Here is a 19,906-nt window from a genome sequence, read left to right on the forward strand (position 1 = left end):
AGATCATGGAATCTCATTACTTGGGCTTCTACCTGCCTTCCTAGTGGGTTGTGTGGGCCATTAGCAAAGGATAAAGGTTTTGAAATATTGGATCGCTAATTCACAATTTCTTCAAAATCATTTGGATATCCTGGAGTTTTCTCAGGCTGAGTGCTGGAAACAAAAATGAGATTGTAGCCAGGTCTATGTTGAGAGTAAATATGGAAAAATGGGAGCAAATGTCTGGCCAAAATCAGACAGTGAATTACAAATTGTGAGAAGTTTTCTCATCAAAGTGAATGGACGGAATTGACTGTTTGCTACTGAAGAATGCAAAGAAATGGTTTATTTCAATAAGATTTTACAAACTCAGAGACAGGAAAAATTGGCTTTTCCATCTTCACTGCAAAACCAATTTGTGTTACCACGCTGGGTTTCAAATTACTCACCCAACACAACTGAGAGGTAACTTGAATATGGATTCTGATTAGGGGTGGGAGTATGGGGACTTGTCTAAATAAAAAATAGGAAAAGAAAGGAAAGTTGGAAAAAACAGAGCATTGGCTGGCCTAGCAGGGATAGAATCTATTATGGTGAGTTCTTTGGGCAAGTACAATGTGAGACTGGTGAAATTCCCCACGTGAAAGCTGGGGAATTCAGATTTGATTCAGAGTTCTAGTTGACAGGTCAAGATTACTGTAAGGAGTTACCATATTAGGAAAGAGGACTCATGAAGGAATAGAGTCTGAGATTTCAAGTTGGATACGAAAAAAATTAACCAGTATGAGAATTCAGCCCTGGATGCTGCAAAAGTACTACTGAAAAAACAGGACTAATGAGTGTATTCACACAACAGTTCAACAAAGGCTAAGCAAGGTTGTTTGCCCAATCTATTGTAAGTAGAGGGCCTTGCACAAATAAATCCATAACATTTTAAATAATTAGATAAATGGGAGAATTGATGAAGCAATGGATAAATAAATGAATGGAGACATAGATGAATAGATGACTGAATTGACACACAGGAGGGATAATGAAGTGGATAAATGACAGATGACTAAATAAATGGATAACTGATTGATAAATTATCCAATGGATAGATGAATAAGTGTCAAGATTAAGCAACCCTCCAATTGTGGACCAAAATGAGTTGGTAGGTTCTCCCTGAGGGGCAGGAATCTTCAGCAGTAAATTAGTATCACAGAAGATAAGTCTTCTGCCAGTCCTTCACAACCACTACAAAATGAGCCCCACAATCCTACATAACCTTTTCTTTCTCCGCCACTTCCCAGTCATCCTCAAGTTTTATTTATTTCTGAAACTAGAATTCAAGCTGGGGATATTCCTCAAAGCACACATATGTCCTGTTTGCTTCTTTCTTTCTACATTCAACAAATATTGAGGACCCATAATATGTCTCTCATTCTGCTGTATGTTCAGGATTTAAGACAATATAGAAGATGGAATACCAAATCTACCCTCCATAAATGAGCCACATGTTTGGAGAAAAAAGAAATACAGCTCACACATCCTACTAAAAGCCAAAGCAAGACAGATATCCAGGTGAAGGTCCAAAATGGTTTAGAGAGTAAGAGATAAAGGAGAACACAGAGTAGAGAGAAGCAGATGTGCTTGAGAAAATGGATGTCAGCCGGTCAGGATGAAAAAACCACAGATAAGCTTCACAGACTTATTCACTCACTTACTGTAAAGCTTATCCACTCACTTACTATCTCAACACCAGCAAGTTACCACAACATTTTCGGATTCAATTTCCTCTTTTTAAAATTTAAGATATTGCAGCCCCCATAGTTTTTATGGGGTTTTTTTTTAAGATTAGCACCTGAGCTAACATCTGCTGCCAATCTTTTTTCTTCTGCTGCTTCTTCTTCTCCCCAAAGCTTCCCCAGTACATAGTCGTATATTCTACTTGTAGGTCCTTCTGGTTCTACTATGTGGGATGCCACCTCAGCATGGCTTGATGAGCAGTGCTAGGTCTTCACCCGTGATCGGAACCCACGAAACCCTGGGCCGCTGAAGCAGGCACAAACTTAACCTCTCGGTCACGAGGCTCACCCCTGCCCCCATAGTTTTGTTATGATCCTCAAATAGAGAAAAGCTAAATATTTGATAAATATTTGATAAAAAAAATAGTAGGTGTCATTATTTTCCATACTCTGTGCAGGCAGAGAAGGAAGTAATCAAGACAGATGTATAAGGGAGGAGGTAGAAATTACAGTGAAGACTGAAGGGCAAGTAGAATTTGGGTCAAGATTTGAAGGGAAAAAAATTCAACAGAGTATCAACTGAGGTCAAAGCAAAGAATAGAAGAGTATGAGGGCAACATGGCAAGCCTGGTCTGACCAATTGATGCCCTGATTCTGCAGCCTGGAGGCACATCAGAACCACCCAAGCAACTTTGTAAATACCCATCACCAGGGCCCAAACGAGACCATGTAAAACCGGATCTTTACAGGTAGAAAAGTTACTACAAAGATTGGCTAATCCTTAAATGTCAACCAGAGAGGTTCATCTTTATTCAGGAGGGATTGTGAAAACAGCACTGTAGAATAAGTTCTGGTCATATTCAGAGGGAGTGGATAAAAATCCTGGCCGTTCAAATTGAGGAAGTGAACAAGTTTTATCAATCTGAATCTTGGGGTTTTTTTCTTAACTGTTAAAAATATAAATTAACAATCTCCTTCTTTATCCCCATTCTCCAGCAAACACACGTTTCAAAACTGTCCTTTGAATCAAACAACAAAATATATTAAAGACACATGAAGAGTAAAAATATAATAAATATACCATGTTATTAGTGAGTAATATTGGACTATTGCGAGCTTTTGAATGGAGAGTGAAAGAGTATGTGACTCAGGAAAACAGAGATGATTAGTCTCTTTTCTCCAGGAAGTGTGATAGACATAATCTGACCAGTAGTGTTACAGGATAACAGCAAGAGACATTTCAAGGAGATGAAACCAATTAGTCACAGACTAGACTGAAAAACTAAATAAACTTCTCCAGAGCTATTTGCTTCAGAAGAGCCACATGGGGAAAGAGCACAAACAGACTGATTCAGGGTTCAGATGCTGTGCGGTTGACAATCAAGTGAGGGAAGACTTCTGGGGAGGAAGGGAGAGTAGATTTTTTAAAAAATCTATGTAAAAGGATTGTAAGATCCATGTAGGGCGAGCAGGCTGAAAAGAGACATATTGTATACATGGAATGGAATAGAAATTCTGAGGTGGCGTGAAAACCAGGTGAATAGTTCACACTTCTTTCTGCTTTTACTCCAGTGGGACATCTTCTATCATGGGCTTAGGAAAGCACAGCACCATCAGGGAATTCATCCTCTTTAGACTGTCTGCCGACCCCCACATCCAGGTTATGCTCTTTGTGCTTTTCTTCGGGATTTATCTCCTGACCATCATGGGGAATCTGATGATGATGGTGATCAGAATTGATTCTCACCTCCACTCATCCATGCACTTCTTCCTCAGTCACCTCTCTTTCCTGGATCTTTGTTTAACTTCAGTCATTGTGCCCAAGAAGCTGGAGAATCTCCTGTCTCAAAAGAAATAAATCTCAGTAGAAGGCTGCCTTGCTCAGGCTTTTTTTGTGTTTTCAGTTGCAGGGACTGAAGCCTTTGTCCTCTCTGCCATGGCCTATGACCGCTGCACTGCCATCTGCTACCAACTGCTCTATGACCAAGTGATGAGTCAACACTCGTGTGGGGGTCTGGTATGGATCTCCTGGGGACTGGGCTCTCTGGATGCTCTCATTAACACCCTCATGACTTGGTATTTGGAGTTCTGTGAGGCTCATATCCTGCCTCACTTCAGCTGTGAGCTGCCATCTCTATTCCCTCTATCTTGCTCTGGTATCTCCACCAGCTTTGCAGTCCTGGTGTGCTCTGCCATTGTGCATGCCTCTGGAACCTTACTCCTGGTCTTCTTATCATATGCCCACATTGTCTCCACCATCCTGAGCATCAGCTCCACCATAAGCAGAAGCAAGGCCTTCTCCACCTGCTCCTCCCACCTCACCGCAGTGAGCTTCTTCTACAGATCTGCTTTTCTTCTCTATCTCATGCCAACCTTAAGTTCCCCACTGAAGTTGATTTTTTCCATGCAGTACAGTGTGGTCACTCCCCTAATGAATCCCCTTGTCCACAGCTTGAAGAGCAAGGAAGTAAAAGCAGCTCTGAGAAGAATGTTGCAAAGAGGATTACAGCATCTTAGATAGCAGATGACAGGTAGAAGATGACTGAAAAAATGGGGAAGAATTTTATTAGATGGTTGAATAATAGGGAAAATTTTCTTAGTTCATAATAGATATGATAAACTATCTTGTAAGAACCTGTTTCCTTTGAAATGCTTGAGAAAAGCCAAGAGCTACTTACTTGCTTTGGCTCATGTTTAATTTGTTCAGGGACAAAACAATGGGTCAGATAATTATTTTAGTCCAGGAGATTGAATAATTTAATACAGACTTATTCTCCCTCTTATTTGTGAAATATTCCTATTGAGATTAGCGCTGAGAAAAATTGTTTAGAACCTGAATTCTTATCAGGATCTGAGATCTAGAGAGGAAGCTTTGCTAGAAATAAAATAGCCAACGCCACTGATAATAAAGAGACATAAACTTCAGACTCAGAGTTGAGAGGACAGTTGGGGATAAGCTTGGACTGGAAAGGAACTTGTAGAAAAGATAGAAGGAGCTAAAAATTGCTGGGAGAGATAGTGTCTTATTAGGGCAAAGCCAGATTCACAGACACTTTCCATACTCCATGCCTCTCCTGGTACCTTCACCTGGTGGCAAAGGGGAGAGAACCCACTTCTTCTAGGGTGGCTATCAGACCTGCTGTGTCCCTGGAGGCACCATTGCTGAATCTGCTGTGGAGGTGTGCGGTAGATGGCAGGTCATCGACAGGAAAATTGCAGCTAATGCTGGGACTGTTAAAGGGATCCTGCCTTGCCTCCACCAGAACCAGATTAGCTGTTTCTTTTAGTTTCCACTTACACTTCTCATTTGCTGAACCTAACCAGAAGGCATCAGCATGGGAATATGGAAGATATCCTCTGCAGGTGTCTAGTCCAGGTGATGTAAAGCCAAGTACATAGGACCAGCATGGGGCTGAAGCCAACAGAAAACTAACTACTGTACTAGATAATCATGTAAACATGCCCATCCTCAGGCAAAAACAAACAAACCCAAAAAAAGGAAATTAGACAAGTTACAACCAAGTGAGAGAAGATGGGATAGAAGGGAGAATGGGAGGAATAAGGAGAAATTAAAAGAGAAGACTTCAATAATAGTCAGAAGAATGAGGAAGAAGGACACCCTTGGAAGGACAGGCATTGGAAACCCTGGTCTCTACATGCATTGGTGCCTCAAGAGGCCTGAGGGATCCCTTGCACCAGTGAACACAGAAGGACTTTAAGGGAAGAAAGAATTCCTCTAATTATATGGTCAGGCAAAATATGGCCTAAAAGGGGCCAGTGGTTCTTCCTTCAAACTCTGGAATCCTAGGAAATTTTCAAGGAAACTCAAAGAACAGACTTAGTCTGGTGGCCTCCTCCTTCCCTTTTTGTACCCCTCTCATCTCATGGTTTCTCTGTCCCCACCTGGGCAATGACCTCTTCAGACCTCTCCCAGATTTGGGAGATGCTCCAAATTCACCTAATCCTTTTCTCTAAGGGAGATTTGGCTTGAAAAAAATTTATCTATAATTTAGTGAGACATCCTTTGAAAAAGCTGCATTTATCTAGCTTCAAAATTTCATATAAGATAGACCTGTTTCAGGCCTTTCCTACAATTATGCCATATTGCATGTCTATCTTCCTATATTACTTTCCTTGATGATTCAAGGGATTTTTAATTTTCCTTTTCAATTTTCCCTTCCTGTTTAATGCAGTTATTTGAGGAAATTTTTGTCAAATATTCAATCCTTAATGTGTGATTCACCAAAATTATACATTTTAAAGATTTTTGTCTTATTTTTACTATTTCTCTTTTCCATACATCTTCATACTACATGGATTTATGAAGCATGTTAGCATCTGCTCAATTTTTGTTCTCATTTCTCATAATAAGAATGAAAATATGAAATATATGTTGCAAAATATTTTTAGCATTTCTAATATTGATCTATTTTATCCATCATGCAGTATTTCCAAAAATATTTGAGGTTAGAGTTTTTCCCTTCATTTCTTTCTTCTTTCCTCCTTCTTTCCTTCTTTTCTTCCTCCCCTCTTTCCTTCCTTGTTTTCTTCCTTCCTTCCTCCCTTCCTTCCTTCCTTTCTTCTTTCCTTTCTTCTTTCCTTCCTTCCTGCTTTGCTTCCTTCTTTCCTTTATTTTCTGCCTTTTAAGGCCTCACATCACAGAATTTAAATAATCATAATCCTTTGTTCATAATGCATAATCATTGGTCCATACATTTATGCCTTTTGCTTTATTTGTTTATTTTACTATTGTTTCTTTTTTTAATGGTATTATAAAACCTCCATGACCCCATAACTTAGCCTAACAACTAAAATATTGCTGATAACATGCATTTATCAACAGAATTTTCCCCATATCAAACGATATCACTGCCAAGTATTTCATGTTTTCTTAACCCCACAAAATAAACACCAATTTTATTATATTAGTGTAATTTTGATTTCCCTACATTTAACCATTTATGTTAATCATTTCTTTTTGAAATTTAAATATCTTTGGGGGATTATTTTCCTCCTTCCTCAAGTACTCTTTGCGCTAAGTAGATTCCAGATGACTCTCAAATAGAACATGCCACTAACAACAGACTTCCTCACAGAGATCCTTCATATTCCCCTCCAGAACTCAATTATAAACAATCTACTGGTGTCACAAGGAAGCTTCTCTCAAAAGTACAGGATATGCACAAGTGTCAGGCCAAAACCTCTTGAGTGTCTTCAAAAACAGTGTTCATATTCTTACCTCAAGAAATCTCAAAGCCTACCCAGGTGCCTATGCCATTTCACCTCCACTACTCAATAAGGAGACTCCATTTTCTCCCGTTGTTGGGTGATTCACCTTGATAACTCAGAGCTAACCTAAAATAGAGATGCTCCCACACATACCTGCATCTCCAAGATCAATGAGGGGTGAGAAAAGAGGATGAGACTGTAAGGAGAGTAAAATCATTAGAAACATGTGGTTGCTCTCTTTCCTTAGGTATCAATGGGAAAAAGAGATGACAGATTTTTAAATTGATAACTCTTCTTATTCATATATTTTATCATTGTCTTGTTCTTAGCCATTTACTGGTCTGTTACTATGAGCCAGGCATGATAGATGGAATTTTATACAATTTATGTCTACATGACAAATACTCCTCTACGATTTTGATAAATAATTCCATTTTCTTCTAATTTGTCAATTCTTTAAAAGTATTTAACATTATTGTTTCTCCAATTATAAAACAATGCACTTTTACTTTGGAAAATATGAAAAATTTTGAAAACCATAAAAAGTCAGCATCACTCATAATCCTAAAGTGTTGTCTGTGGCTCTTTCGTTGAAATCCAAGAAGGTAAAAATAAAAATATTCTCCTCCTTGCATACATGTAGAAATATTTGCAGATCTCTGCTTAAACACAGCTTAGTACACACATGTATTTCCTTGCTCTGTCAGCTGAGAGGATCTAACAGTGACAAGACTCCAGTAACAAGGAGCACACTCAACACCCACAGCCTGATTTCTAATACCATTCTCCAACAGAAGGAACCAGAGCTACACAGAGAATAGACTGACTCTAAGGCTGTAGCCCAGAAAATACAATATGAGCCTGAAGCATCTTGTGGCTACACAAAGTAAGGAGGTACTCCCAAAATAACCCCACAGTGATGGGGGCATGTTAAAAGGACACAAGAGCCAAATGGAAGGGCTCCCAATGACTAAGAATGGAAAAATCTGAGGAACAAAATAAATAAAGTAGTATTAGACTATAAACAAAAGTATAAAATAAATACCCATACATCCATACAAATATAAATAAATAATTGAATAATTAAATAAATGGAGGAGAAAAGACAAATGTCCATTTCAGAAGGATTTCAAATAATTTATGTAGAAACTGCACTCTTAATGATGTGGAGCATAACTGCTCACTCCTTAAAGGTACATAGTGGCTCCCTTCTAAAGAGTACAGTATGGAAAGGGGGGAAAAAAGTGAAGAAAACTGACAAGTGCTCCCTACGCCAAATGACCAATCTTAATATCAACAGTGGTAAGTCTGTATATACTCTTGTATAGTATATACTCTCGATATGCTGTGATGTGTATACTCTTGATATGATGTATATACTCTCGATATGATGTGATGACAATGGCATTTTACCTCTGTGGTCCTCATCCCAAAAACCCATGACCCTAATCTAACCATGAGAAAAACAGCGATAAAACCAAATTGAGGGAAATTATACAAAATATCTGACCAGTACTCCTCAGAACTGCCAACATCATCAAAAACAAAGTCTGGGCAGGGACGTACACACCACTCCTCAACTCCTGCTGCGGTGGCATCCCACATACGAAAAATAGGGGAAGTTTGGCACTGATGTTAGCTCAGGGCCAGTCTCCCTCACTGAAAAAGAAAAAGAAAGAAAGAGGGAATGGAGAGAGGAAGGAAAAGAAAACACAAGACACCCAGGAGTCCTCATCCAAGGATTTCCAGTAAGATTTCAAAGTCAAGTTCTGAAGCCAACATCTGAGGTAATCTCCTGGGGTTCTAACAAAGTGCAACTTTCTTAATTAACTCATGTAATTTTGGCTTCAGGCTCTAACTCTAGGGAATAAACGGCATTGGTCCATCTTTCTCCTGAGCTCTCAGGCTTACTCAGCCGGTAAACTAACTGCATGAACTCTACCTGGTTTTTGGAGCGGTTAGAGCTGAGGTCCAGTCTCTTACCTGTTAGCTTAGCACAGTATTTACAGTCGCAGAGGAAACTAAATGAGGAAATACGTGCAACTGGGCCTGAGACCATCTGAGAGAAGTCTCTCACCAAATTCCACTTATTGAGGATTTGAGGATCTTTTCACTGTGACTAATGGAGACATGGATGACCAAGACTTCAGGACAATCTAGATCTAGGACATTCTGTCTTCCTGCCCTCATTGTGACTCCCAACTGGAAAAGTAAAAGTTGCTGTTTTTCCTAGTTATTTCGTTGAAGTATTTATTGGGTCTTATGACCCCAGATAAATTCTTCTATCTTGAAAAAGTCCAGTGCTACAAAATATCTTCTGTACTAGAAAAATACAAGAGCACGGTAATATTTTCTATGACGTTTTTGAAAGTGTTTCCCAAATCCTTTCCAGTCACTTTACAGTTTATTAACATCGTTCTGTCAGTTCTTCTCTCTCTGGATCTCTGAGGCACCTCTTCTCACTTTCTCACTTCACTTTCCACATACTAGAGACTAAAGCTTTGCATCTTGGGACTCCCTAAACTGTGTCTGTATTTCTTATTATGTTCCAGTGGACTTTTGCACTCAAGTTATCTGATTATCTAATGAGGAGGTCAGTGTTTACTCACTGAATATTGTCAATCATTGGGAAAAGGGACACGAATTTTGGCAGAAAATATTGATGCCCTAAGGTATGCCTCTTTTTCCAGGTCCTCAATCCTGTATGCATAGAGAATTCATTTTTCTGCTATTATTACTCATTCCCAATCTGACCCTGGCTGAAATAATTAATGTAAAGAACAGTGAGAGACCTATTTATAACAAGTCATTCTGGTCACCAGACCCCTCCTGTAAGTACTAAAGCATTTCAGCTTCCTCTTCTCCTAAACTAACTTACTTATCCATTAATTCATGTAAGACCTCAACATTTTCTGAGTAACTACACCAGGACAAGTATCAAGCACCCACTAAGTAAATCTCATATTCTCATTATTGGTCCTTAACTACTTGTCACCTTGGAAAAGACTAATGGTCTCGTTAGACCAAAGGACTTGATACCTGATAACTGTGTCAATGTGCAACCCTTACCAAAATTGTTTGATTTTACTTTAGACACACACTCACTCTGGTAAAAGCAATCTCCAATGTTGAAATTTCAGTGGAAAGGAAGATGGTGATTATTTATGATGATACTTGATTTCAACTTTATATTCCACTTCTGTTAAGATGGTTTTTGAAAAAACACATGGAATGCTGAATAAGTTTCTGTTCTTGTTGTGTGTGGAGTTCAAGGAAAATTGGTAAAGTAAACAGCCTCATGGGAATCTCTTGGGCTCCTCTTTCTACCTCTACCTTCTCAGGAATTACCCCATGACCATTTTTAGATCTGGAACCATTCATTCAAACTTTGGGCCGAATTGAATTCACTGTGTTTCTTCTTGGAGGTAAGTGAGAAGATTTTGGTATTATCATTTCTCCATTTCTTTAAAGATTAACATAAAGATATTGTCCTCTCTTGAAAGATGCCATCACTAGTCAGAAGGTCTGTGCTTGGGGCCTGGAGTGGGATGGGTCATAAAGTCATGTAATGTAGCTGTCTCGCTGATAGATTGTGATGCTACATTCCTGGATAAAAGTTTTCTCTTTGGATCCATAATCAGCAGCTACTCTAATATCCTCTGAAGATGCTAGAGTGTTTTCAGGCTAAGAATTAATTGACTCTTATGGCCAGGTCTACATTACAGAGTAAATGTGGAAGAACTGGACCAATTTCTCTAACTTGGGTATCAAATTCCAAATTCATAAAAATTTTTACATTCTTGACAAGAATGGTTTTTCTTCACTGTTATGTTGTTAGTATAAAGTCCAGAGAAATTGTTTACCTTCAAAAGTATTTTACAGATTCAGAGATAAAACTGACTTTTGCAGGTAGTGCTTCTTCATTGCTGAATCTTCATTAGTTTGGGCCAACTCCCTAGACTACAGATTACACACTAGACAGAACTCATAGGTGATTTGGATATATGTTCTAAATAAGGGCTCAAAGTTTGGGAGTTATGTGAGTATTTCATACGCAAAGTGGCACAGATGGGGTAGGATAGAGAGAAAGTTCAAGGACTGGGAAATTTACCTTCTGAGCAGAATCCTACCTTTTATTGCAAGTCCTGTGAGAGACACCAAGATAAGATTTGTCTGGTAGACACTGAAGCTGGATATCCCAGGAAAGATTCAGAGTTCAAGGGGCAAATCAGAGTTATTCTAATAGGTAGCAAAGCAGACATGAGGACCCCAGGAAAGACTGAGTGTAAACGTATAACCATAGGTCAGAGTTCCATCTGATGAGGAGAAAACAGCCTAGGGGGATTGATCACACCTAGATAATGGAGAATAGTTGATCAGGCAGGTGCATTCACACAACAGTACAACAGAAGCACAATGCAGAACTGTCCTCAACTACATGTGCAACACCGTACATAACAGGGAACAGAGACACAGAAATGTTTATTAAATAGCTTACTGGATGGGTGGATGAATGGATGTATGGTTAAGCAAAGTGTGAGGTGATCTCTCTGAAGCAAGAATCTGTAGGTGTTGGTGATTTCATAATGAATAAACCCTCTGCCAGTCTGTTATAGCAAAAAGAAAATAAGCATTTCACCTCCTCTCTTTCGTTCCCCATTTCAGGCCCCCTACTGCTCTGCCCTTGACTCTGAAGTTAAACTTCTGGGTCTGGAGATAATCCCCAGGAGTTTTTACTACATAATCTGTCCAATTTTCTTACTTTTTGTGTTTATTTATTTAACAATAATTGATTGAGGATTCATTATATATTTAATGAGTGTGCGTGAGAGAGCATGTTTGTAGGCATAGAAAGTAATAGCCCAATTTCTGCCCTCCGTGAAACTGCAATCTCATTGTAGAGACAAGAAGCAACACTCACACATATCACAAGATGGTAATGCAAATGATGACAAAACTTATAGTGTGCTGATGACAGGAAAGAAAAGAAGACAAGGTTCTAAGTCCCTAGACTAGAAAGAGGTGAATTAGAATCTTGAATTAGCTTATTTAACTTTACTTTCATCAACTGAAAAAAATGAGATTAATAATGATTTTCCCTAGATTTATGTGAAAACAGAGAAAAGACTGATCAAAGAACTCATGGAACAGTAAATAAGGTGGGAACTTTAAAGTAAATAAGACGAAATCAATTAATAGGAACACAAAATATATCACCCTGAACCAAGTCAGAGAAAACAGGAATGTTCAAGGGAGGATCAGAAACAAGCAAAGTTATTTGGCCTCAGCATCAGGGCCTCTAGAGAACCTTAGGTGATTAATGCTTTGAAACATAACATTAGAAGTTTGGCTTTTTCTCTAAGCAGGTGTATGGTATAAAAGCTCTTGTTTTACAATCAAATGAGGCAGATTCAAATCCTTGCTGTTCAGAGAACTGATCAGTTTGGGGATCTAAACAAGTCATATAATGACTGAGCTTAAATTTTCTCACCTGTGAAATGAGTTCAGTTTCTTCTCTCACCATCCCCTACACATACACACACACACACACACACACACACACACACACAAAGTGAAAAACATGTGAAAGTTGTTTGTACAAGATAAACTGTTACACAAGCACCACATGCTATCATTAGTCAGTTAATGAACCATGAGAGGGTTTTGAATAGGGGAGTAAGGGCCAGGTAATGGAGGTGAGCAGAGATCTGCAGCCTCTCCAGGATGTCTGCTGGAGTTCCTAAAAGGAGAGGAGGAGTGCTGTGGAATCCAAGGGCCCAGCTAAAGGACATGGCATAATTTAGTCATAGGGTAGTTCTCCAGTAGGCCTGTATGGTCAATGATACCATTCCATATCAGCCTTATTAGAAAAAAGTCTGGTGACGCTGATCCAGAGCTCAGAGACGGCACAGCAGAAAGCCAGGGAAGAGAAGGAATCAATGGAATGACTGAAGGAGGATATGAGAGCTATGAAAATAAAGATCAGACCAGGCAGGAAGGAATATATAAGGAAAAAGAACAGAGTGATGCCTTCTGGCAACTTCTGTGGAAAGAAGTCATTTCAGTCCTCCTCCTGATTTTTCTCTAAAGAACAGTGACCATAAATGGCCTCAGGAAATCACAGCAGCATCACAGAGTTCATCCTCCTCGGACTGTCTGCTGACCCCCAGGTCCAGGCTCTGCTCTTTGCTCTGTTCCTGATGATTTACCTCCTGACTCTGCTGGGGAACCTGCTGATGATACTTGTGATCCATACAGATTCTAACCTCCACACACCCATGTATTTCTTCCTGAGCCATCTCTCCTTCCAAGACCTCTTCTATTCTTCAGTCACTGTACCCAAGATGCTTGAGAACCTCCTGTCTCAGAGGAAAGCCATCTCAGTAAAGGGCTGCCTGGCTCAAGTCTTCTTTGTGTTTGCCACTACAGGGATTGAGGCCTGCCTGCTCTCAGTGATGGCCTATGACCGCTATGCTGCCATCTGCCACCCTCTGCTCTACTGCCAGGTGATGAGTAAACAACTATGTGTGAGGTTGGTGTGGGGCTCTTGGGTTGTGGCCTTTCTGGATGCACTCATCAACATCCTCCTGGCTTTGAATTTGGACTTCTGTGAGGTTCAAACCATCCACCACTACTCCTGTGAGCTGCCTTCCCTCTTGCCTCTCTCCTGCTCGGATGTCTCCACCAACTCTGCAATGCTGCTTTGCTCTGTCATCCTCCACGCCATTGGGACCTGCCTCCTGATCATCTTCTCTTATGCCTGCATTGTGTCCACCATCCTGAGCATCAGCTCTGCCACAGGCAGAAGCAAGGCCTTCTCCACTTGCTTCTCCCACCTCACTGCAGTGATCCTGTTCTATGGCTCAGCCGTCCTTCGCTATCTCATGCAAGCCTCAGGTTCACCTCTGGAGTTGATCCTCTCCATACAGTACAGTGTAATCACCCCTCTAGTGAATCCTCTCATCTACAGCTTGAAGAACAAGGAAGTGAAAGCAGCTCTGAGAAGAATGATGCTCAAATATTTACAATGTCTCAGACAGCACAGAAGAGAGATAACATGAAGGAAACGTAGAACAGAACCACAGCAAGAAATCTAATGGTTGACATTAAGAAGTCCCTGATTTCCTATTTTGTCATGTGTTGCAATGTTCACTGCCAATTCCCCATTCTTAAAAATTATCAAGAAAAGTGCAAGGAGCTATTTTGCTTGCCATGGCTCAGAATCAATCCTTTTCAGAGGTAGAGCAAATGAGTCAGAAAACCTTCTCAGTTTCATAGATTTAGTTAATGACATGTCAATTCATGATTCACATTTTTGAAAATCACTCAAATTAGGATGGATCATGAAATATTTTGTGTGCTGAATTTTTTATTTGAATTAATGTGCCTGGGAAAAGATTTTCTAGGAATAAAAGATCCTGGGTCTCTGAAAAAGGGAAAACAAGGAGTTGGGCTTTATGGGCTGGAGGAAAGGATATGGGTGGCAGTAAGGTCTCTGGAAACAGGCAAAAATACATAAATGTGGTCAATAGATGGAAGTCACAATTTACTAGGTATACTAGTTTTCTATTTCTTCCATAATAGATTACCACAAATTTAGCAAATTAAAATAATTCTCATTTATTACCTTATAGTTCTCTAGGTCATAAATTTGGGTGGACTCCATTGGGTTCTCTGTCTAGGGTCTCACAAGACTGAAATCAAGGTGTTGACTGGGTTGGGCTCTTATGTAGAGGTTCTGGAGAAGAACCTTCTTCCGAGCTCATTCAGATTGTTGGCGTAATTCAGTTCCTTGAAACGGTTAGGTCTGAGATCCCCGTTTCCTTGCTGGCAGTTGGCTAGGGATTGCTCTGTGTTTACAGAGGCCCCTTCACTTTTTCTTATATGACCCTCTCCATTTTCAAAAAAGCAATAGTATATCACATACTTCTCATGTTCCAAAGGCTCCTGTGATTACATTAGGCCCACCTGTATAATATCCTGTTTTAAGGTCAACCGACTTAGGACTTTAATTAAATCTATAAAATCCCTTTGCAGCAGTTCCTAGATTTCTGTTTGAATAACCAGAGAATGGGAATCCGGGGTGGGGGTCAGGGGTGTCTTTGGAATTCTGTCTTCCACACCAAATAAACATATAAATGTGACACTCCTGGTACAAGAATAGAGCATAAAGGGGTTAACTCTAGAGTGATGAGCAGAGAAGTAATGATGTGAGATGCGGAAGGGGAAAGGATTCCATAAGAGTACATAGTGTTAGTGTTAGCGAAGGAGTCCATCTTGAGAGGGAGATAACTGAAGAAGTGTCAAATGCAGAACTAAGTATGAATCTAAAGAATTCACTGCACCAACGCTTGTGACTGATAATGAAGAAAGATTTTAGCCCTGGACTTTATAATTAAACAAAATACAGACACATGTTCCCACACAAGGCCTGTGATAACTTCTTTGAGATTACCGGGACCTTAAGAGTTCTGAGAAGCCCTGTGGTCTTTCTTCTCTTTCTGCACGTAGCCTACCTCTGTGTTCCTGTGCCCACCTGGTGCCTCAAACCACCTTCTGCAGGACTCCTTTGACTTTTCACCTAAAGGATATTTGTCCAAACACCATTTTTGCCAATTGTCGATTCTTCCTGTAAAACATTTTCTTAAAATCTATAATTATCAAACTTTAGATTTTCATATAAGATAAACATATTTCAGCTCATTTCAACATTTTGTTTCATTTTCAATCTAAATTTCCCTGTTATGCTTCTTTGGGGAGATTTTGGCCAATTTATCTCTCACTTTTGTTAGCACTTTATTTTTCACTCTTTTAAATTATAAATAATTATTGAATCATATTATACTAATTAACACTAATTGGCTTTTCTGACATTTAAATAAATATTTAAATAAGAAAATATTAAAAATAGATCAATCATCTAAATAAACTAGCAACAGAAATAATTACATTTCTAGCCTTCTAAATTTGTTACAGAAAATGTTTTTGTTTGCATTCTTTGATATATTTATTAACATACCACAATTATACCAAGGATAATAACATAAACATTTTACCATTACTTCCAATTTAAAAAAATCTAATTTTCAATTATTATCCAGTGTCATTAAGCAGTCATCCCAAATTTGATGTAAAAATCTACTATATTAGACATGTTTTCAACCTTTTACCATGATACCAATTTATTTCGTTATTTCTTATGTTGTTCCAAATTGTATCTAACAGAACAGAGTTTTACTGTGATAAACAAAACTGCATTAAACAATTTGAGCATGAACTTTTCTCTATTTAGGATTATTCTCAGTGCCTAATTTACTAGGTCAAAGCTTATGAACACCATTAAGATTCTCGATACTGTTCAATTTAAATGAGTCAGAACTCAAACCCTCTCAGTGGTAAGTCCAACAGATTCATGGACTTTGTTTTTAACTACAGCATGTGAGAGAAGAAAGAAGTTCCAATTATTCTGTTCTGCCCTAAGAAATGAATATCAAAAACTCATATAACTTTCAAAAGCAGAATGTCACTCTAAATTTTATTTCCAAAATAACAAACAGCTAACCAAACCCACGTATTGAAATCATACATTTTTCAAGATTAAAAGTTGCATTCACACACCAGAGCAGCAATCTCTCAAGTTCTGCAGCCTTACAAGGACACCTTTGACATAGACTAGTATCTGCTTTTCTGAAGCTGGAATTGAGAACCATCTTCTTCTTTTCATCTTGCTGAGATTTCTTTGACTAACGACTGGAAGGCCTGGAGTTTCTAAAGGCAAGCATTGAAATTACTTTAGTTAAAGGCAAGAATAGGATAACTTTACAAAATGAATATGAGCCACACAACATTACAATAGTGTTCCTTCTTAGATATACATCTTCTTATATTTGAATCTGCATCATATGTCTTATCTCTTGTACACATGATTTCCTTTTTTGTTGTGCACTAGTGCTTAAAATTTGACTTATAGAATTTGTAATTCACCCTTTTTTGGTTACAGATAATATGACATTTTTAAAGCATTATTGCTAAATATGAAACTTATTTCCAGTATCACCTCAAATCCTTATAAAATATTTCCCCTAAACTCCCATGTAAGTGTGCTCTCTGTTTTAGATATGCTTTCACTTGTCAACTTCTTTTTGAATGTGCCTTATCACGGAGGGCTAATGCTTTGTCAGGAATATAGACTGAGCACCTCTTCTTGTTCAGATCACCACCTGTCCTCTGTTAGCTAGTGTGAAATCTAGAGCCATATAAACCTATAGGACTGTATTTCTAATGACCAATAGCTCTCAGCAGTAAACAGGTTTAGGGAATGTTGAAGTAGTTACTAACTCTAAACAGTTAACCAAGTCTTTGAGCTCTCAATAGAACATACAGCCTCATTTTTTAGGAACTTTATTTCCTCAAATCAAGGTGTTTCATTTATGTCAGGGATATTAGAACCTTTCCTTCTGTGAAAATCATGCATGGCAGTGGTAACAACCTCCCATGTTGCAAAAGCCATGCCAATTGTGTGACTACTGTTAAGTATCCGTAATGTTCCACAAATGAAAAAGGTACCTGTACACCTTAACATACCTTCTTCCTTTAAGATGCAAATTTCACCCAGACATACAGTAATATTAAAATCTTACCTAACTGTGACTTCATCTCCTCTTTATTTGCATATTCCAAGCCATGGGTTACACATGCAAAATAGGAGAGCAAATCTATATAGTCTTTTAAGCAGCCATGAAGGGAACACTACAGATGGTCTGGATGGAAAAGACACCTTCTTATTCAGCAAAAGTTCTGAAATGGGGCCTGATCTTGGAGAAGGGTGACAGGTGTAAGGGCAAAGAAGATTAAAAATATGAGACTTAAGTCTCTCTGTTTAAAATAAAGAAAAAGACTTTTCTCCCCTCTCCCTCTTTTCTTAGAGCATTTACTCCAGAAAAATGTAACTGTAAGTTCTTTCTCTGTCTTTTTAAAATGTATGTAAATCTTTTTTAAAGCTAAATAAGTCAGCTTTGTCACCAGCAAATGTGTTTCTCAAGGGCCAGGAGCCATCTTTTTAAAATAAATTCATCAGAGAAACAAGTGAATAAAATATGCACCCCCCTCCAAAACCACCTTCTGTCATAAAGATATTAAAAGTTTATTTTCCCTTTAGATAAAGCCAGTTAACAAACAGAGGTGGCCACCCAAATTACCAGGTGAATCTAGGATGAACTATGTTAACAAATGGTACTGCCAAGTCCCCTTACTTGGTGACTGGTTATCATTTAGCTTGAGAACATGTGTGTAATGAGTTGTATCTGCTTGGTTATATAAAAGAGTGAAATTTCTTTCTGTCTTTACAATCTCTTAGCAGATTGCCTATGATACACATCACACCCTGGTTTAAGGATAATTCAAAAATAAAATTATTTTCTCTCTCTACTACCTTTGTGGAGGTTTTCCAGTTTGGGAGGAGATTTTGGTTTTAATTATATTCTGCCAACAGGCAAATGAGTTGGCACAGAAAATGATTTGTTGATCAACATGCAAACGTGCTTAAGTACTAGAAATAGTCAATATTGGCTGCCTTTTTATCCAAAATAACAATATTTTATAACAGCCTCAGCAGAAGGTAACATAGGACCATTAAAGAACCTTTAGGTATTCATGACTATCTCTTGTCTTGCAATTCACAAAAGCATAGTGAGAGTCAACATGTTAACAGAATTTTGAGAAGAGTACACACTTAGGTGAAGTAACTTATTATTTCATGCATACAAAGAACGTCTTATTACCTCATTTTGAAAATAATCTGCAAATTTAAAATCATTTCCTCTAAGGTACCACACCACACTCTTCTAGGACATGAATTTATTTTTATTTAGTAACTTTAATGTACTTCGATATCTATATATGTGTATGTATATAATATATATATTTAATGAGCACTAAATAAGTGTTTAATATTATAATGGTACTAAATAATATATTTAAATAACAATATTATTTGTTTTAAAACTCCAGCCTTTGAAAAGAATTTTGTCTAACATACTGTAAGACAATATTTATAACACACTGTTTGACTTTATATCATAATTTGGGTGTTATAAAAAGCAAATTTGTTTTTAAGTAGGTGAGAATGTAGCAATTAAATCAGGGGAATTGAGTTGTGTCTGTGTTCTTTACTTTGTCTTTCTCTTTTTGAATTCTGGTTTCTTTCAAATTTCTCAAGATTAAAGGAAAAAATGTTGCTAACTAATTCCCTAAATACTGTATGAACACAAGGTTCCTGAAATCAATTAGGGTATTTACACCTGTAGGGAGGAAAAATATCTTTTTCCTCTACCCTTTCAAATTCATGACTGGGACTCCTGTAACAAAAGACAGATTAACAAGAGAAAAGCACACAAACTTATTTTAATGTTAGTTTTACGTGACATGGGAGCCTTCATAACGAAATGAAGACCCTAAGAAACAGTTAAACTTGAGTGGGGTTATTTTTCCAGCTTTATTGAAATACGACTGACATATAACATTGTGTAAGTTTAAGGTGTACAACATGTTGATTTGATATACTTGTATATTGCAATATGATTGCCATTGCAGTGTTAGCTAACGCCTCCATCAATGGGGAGTTGTTGATCAAAGGGTACAAACCTGAGTGTTTTTATGGAAAGGCTGGAAAGTCATGGAAAGATGTGATAGGACAAAGGTGCGCTAAGTGTAGTAAACTTGAGGGGGAGGGAGGATTAGCAAGGCCTGTTCATTCAGATTCCTCTCTGTGCCCCTTCATCTTCAAAGATAAGGATGCTCCTTTCCTCCAGGAATAGGGAGGGCACCTTTCACATGTGGGTTTTATGATCTGCTTCAAGGAAAGATCAGAAAGTCCTTCCTGCATATGCCATTTCTCAAATGCTTTCAGCATGAAATATTCAATTTGCCGAGGTGCTGTATTTTGGCATAGCGTTTTCGTCCTAGATCATAGC

At 38.4% G+C, this 19,906-nt stretch overlaps 2 protein-coding genes across 2 annotated transcripts; both read left to right on the top strand.

The window, feature by feature from the left end:
- The first annotated feature begins 3,294 nt into the window (after positions 1–3,294).
- LOC103546779 (olfactory receptor 8S1-like) lies at positions 3,295–4,227 on the top strand. Its single transcript, XM_008513598.1, is given in 1 exon segment — positions 3,295–4,227. A coding segment is annotated over 1 exon segment (933 nt).
- An 8,812-nt stretch (positions 4,228–13,039) lies between these two features.
- LOC103546807 (olfactory receptor 8S1-like) lies at positions 13,040–13,996 on the top strand. Its single transcript, XM_008513644.2, has one exon. It carries the CDS (start codon positions 13,040–13,042, stop codon positions 13,994–13,996), a length of 957 nt encoding a protein of 318 aa, XP_008511866.2.
- Positions 13,997–19,906: the final 5,910 nt, after the last annotated feature.

The sequence above is a fragment of the Equus przewalskii genome, chromosome 5 (genome assembly GCF_037783145.1).
Source record: "Equus przewalskii isolate Varuska chromosome 5, EquPr2, whole genome shotgun sequence".
In the NCBI taxonomy this organism is placed as follows: Eukaryota; Metazoa; Chordata; class Mammalia; order Perissodactyla; family Equidae; genus Equus; species Equus przewalskii.

Excerpts from the sequence above, each read along its gene's own strand:
- LOC103546807 (XM_008513644.2), top strand. The coding sequence starts at position 13,040 with ATGGCCTCAGGAAATCACAGCAGCATCACAGAGTTCATCCTCCTCGGA.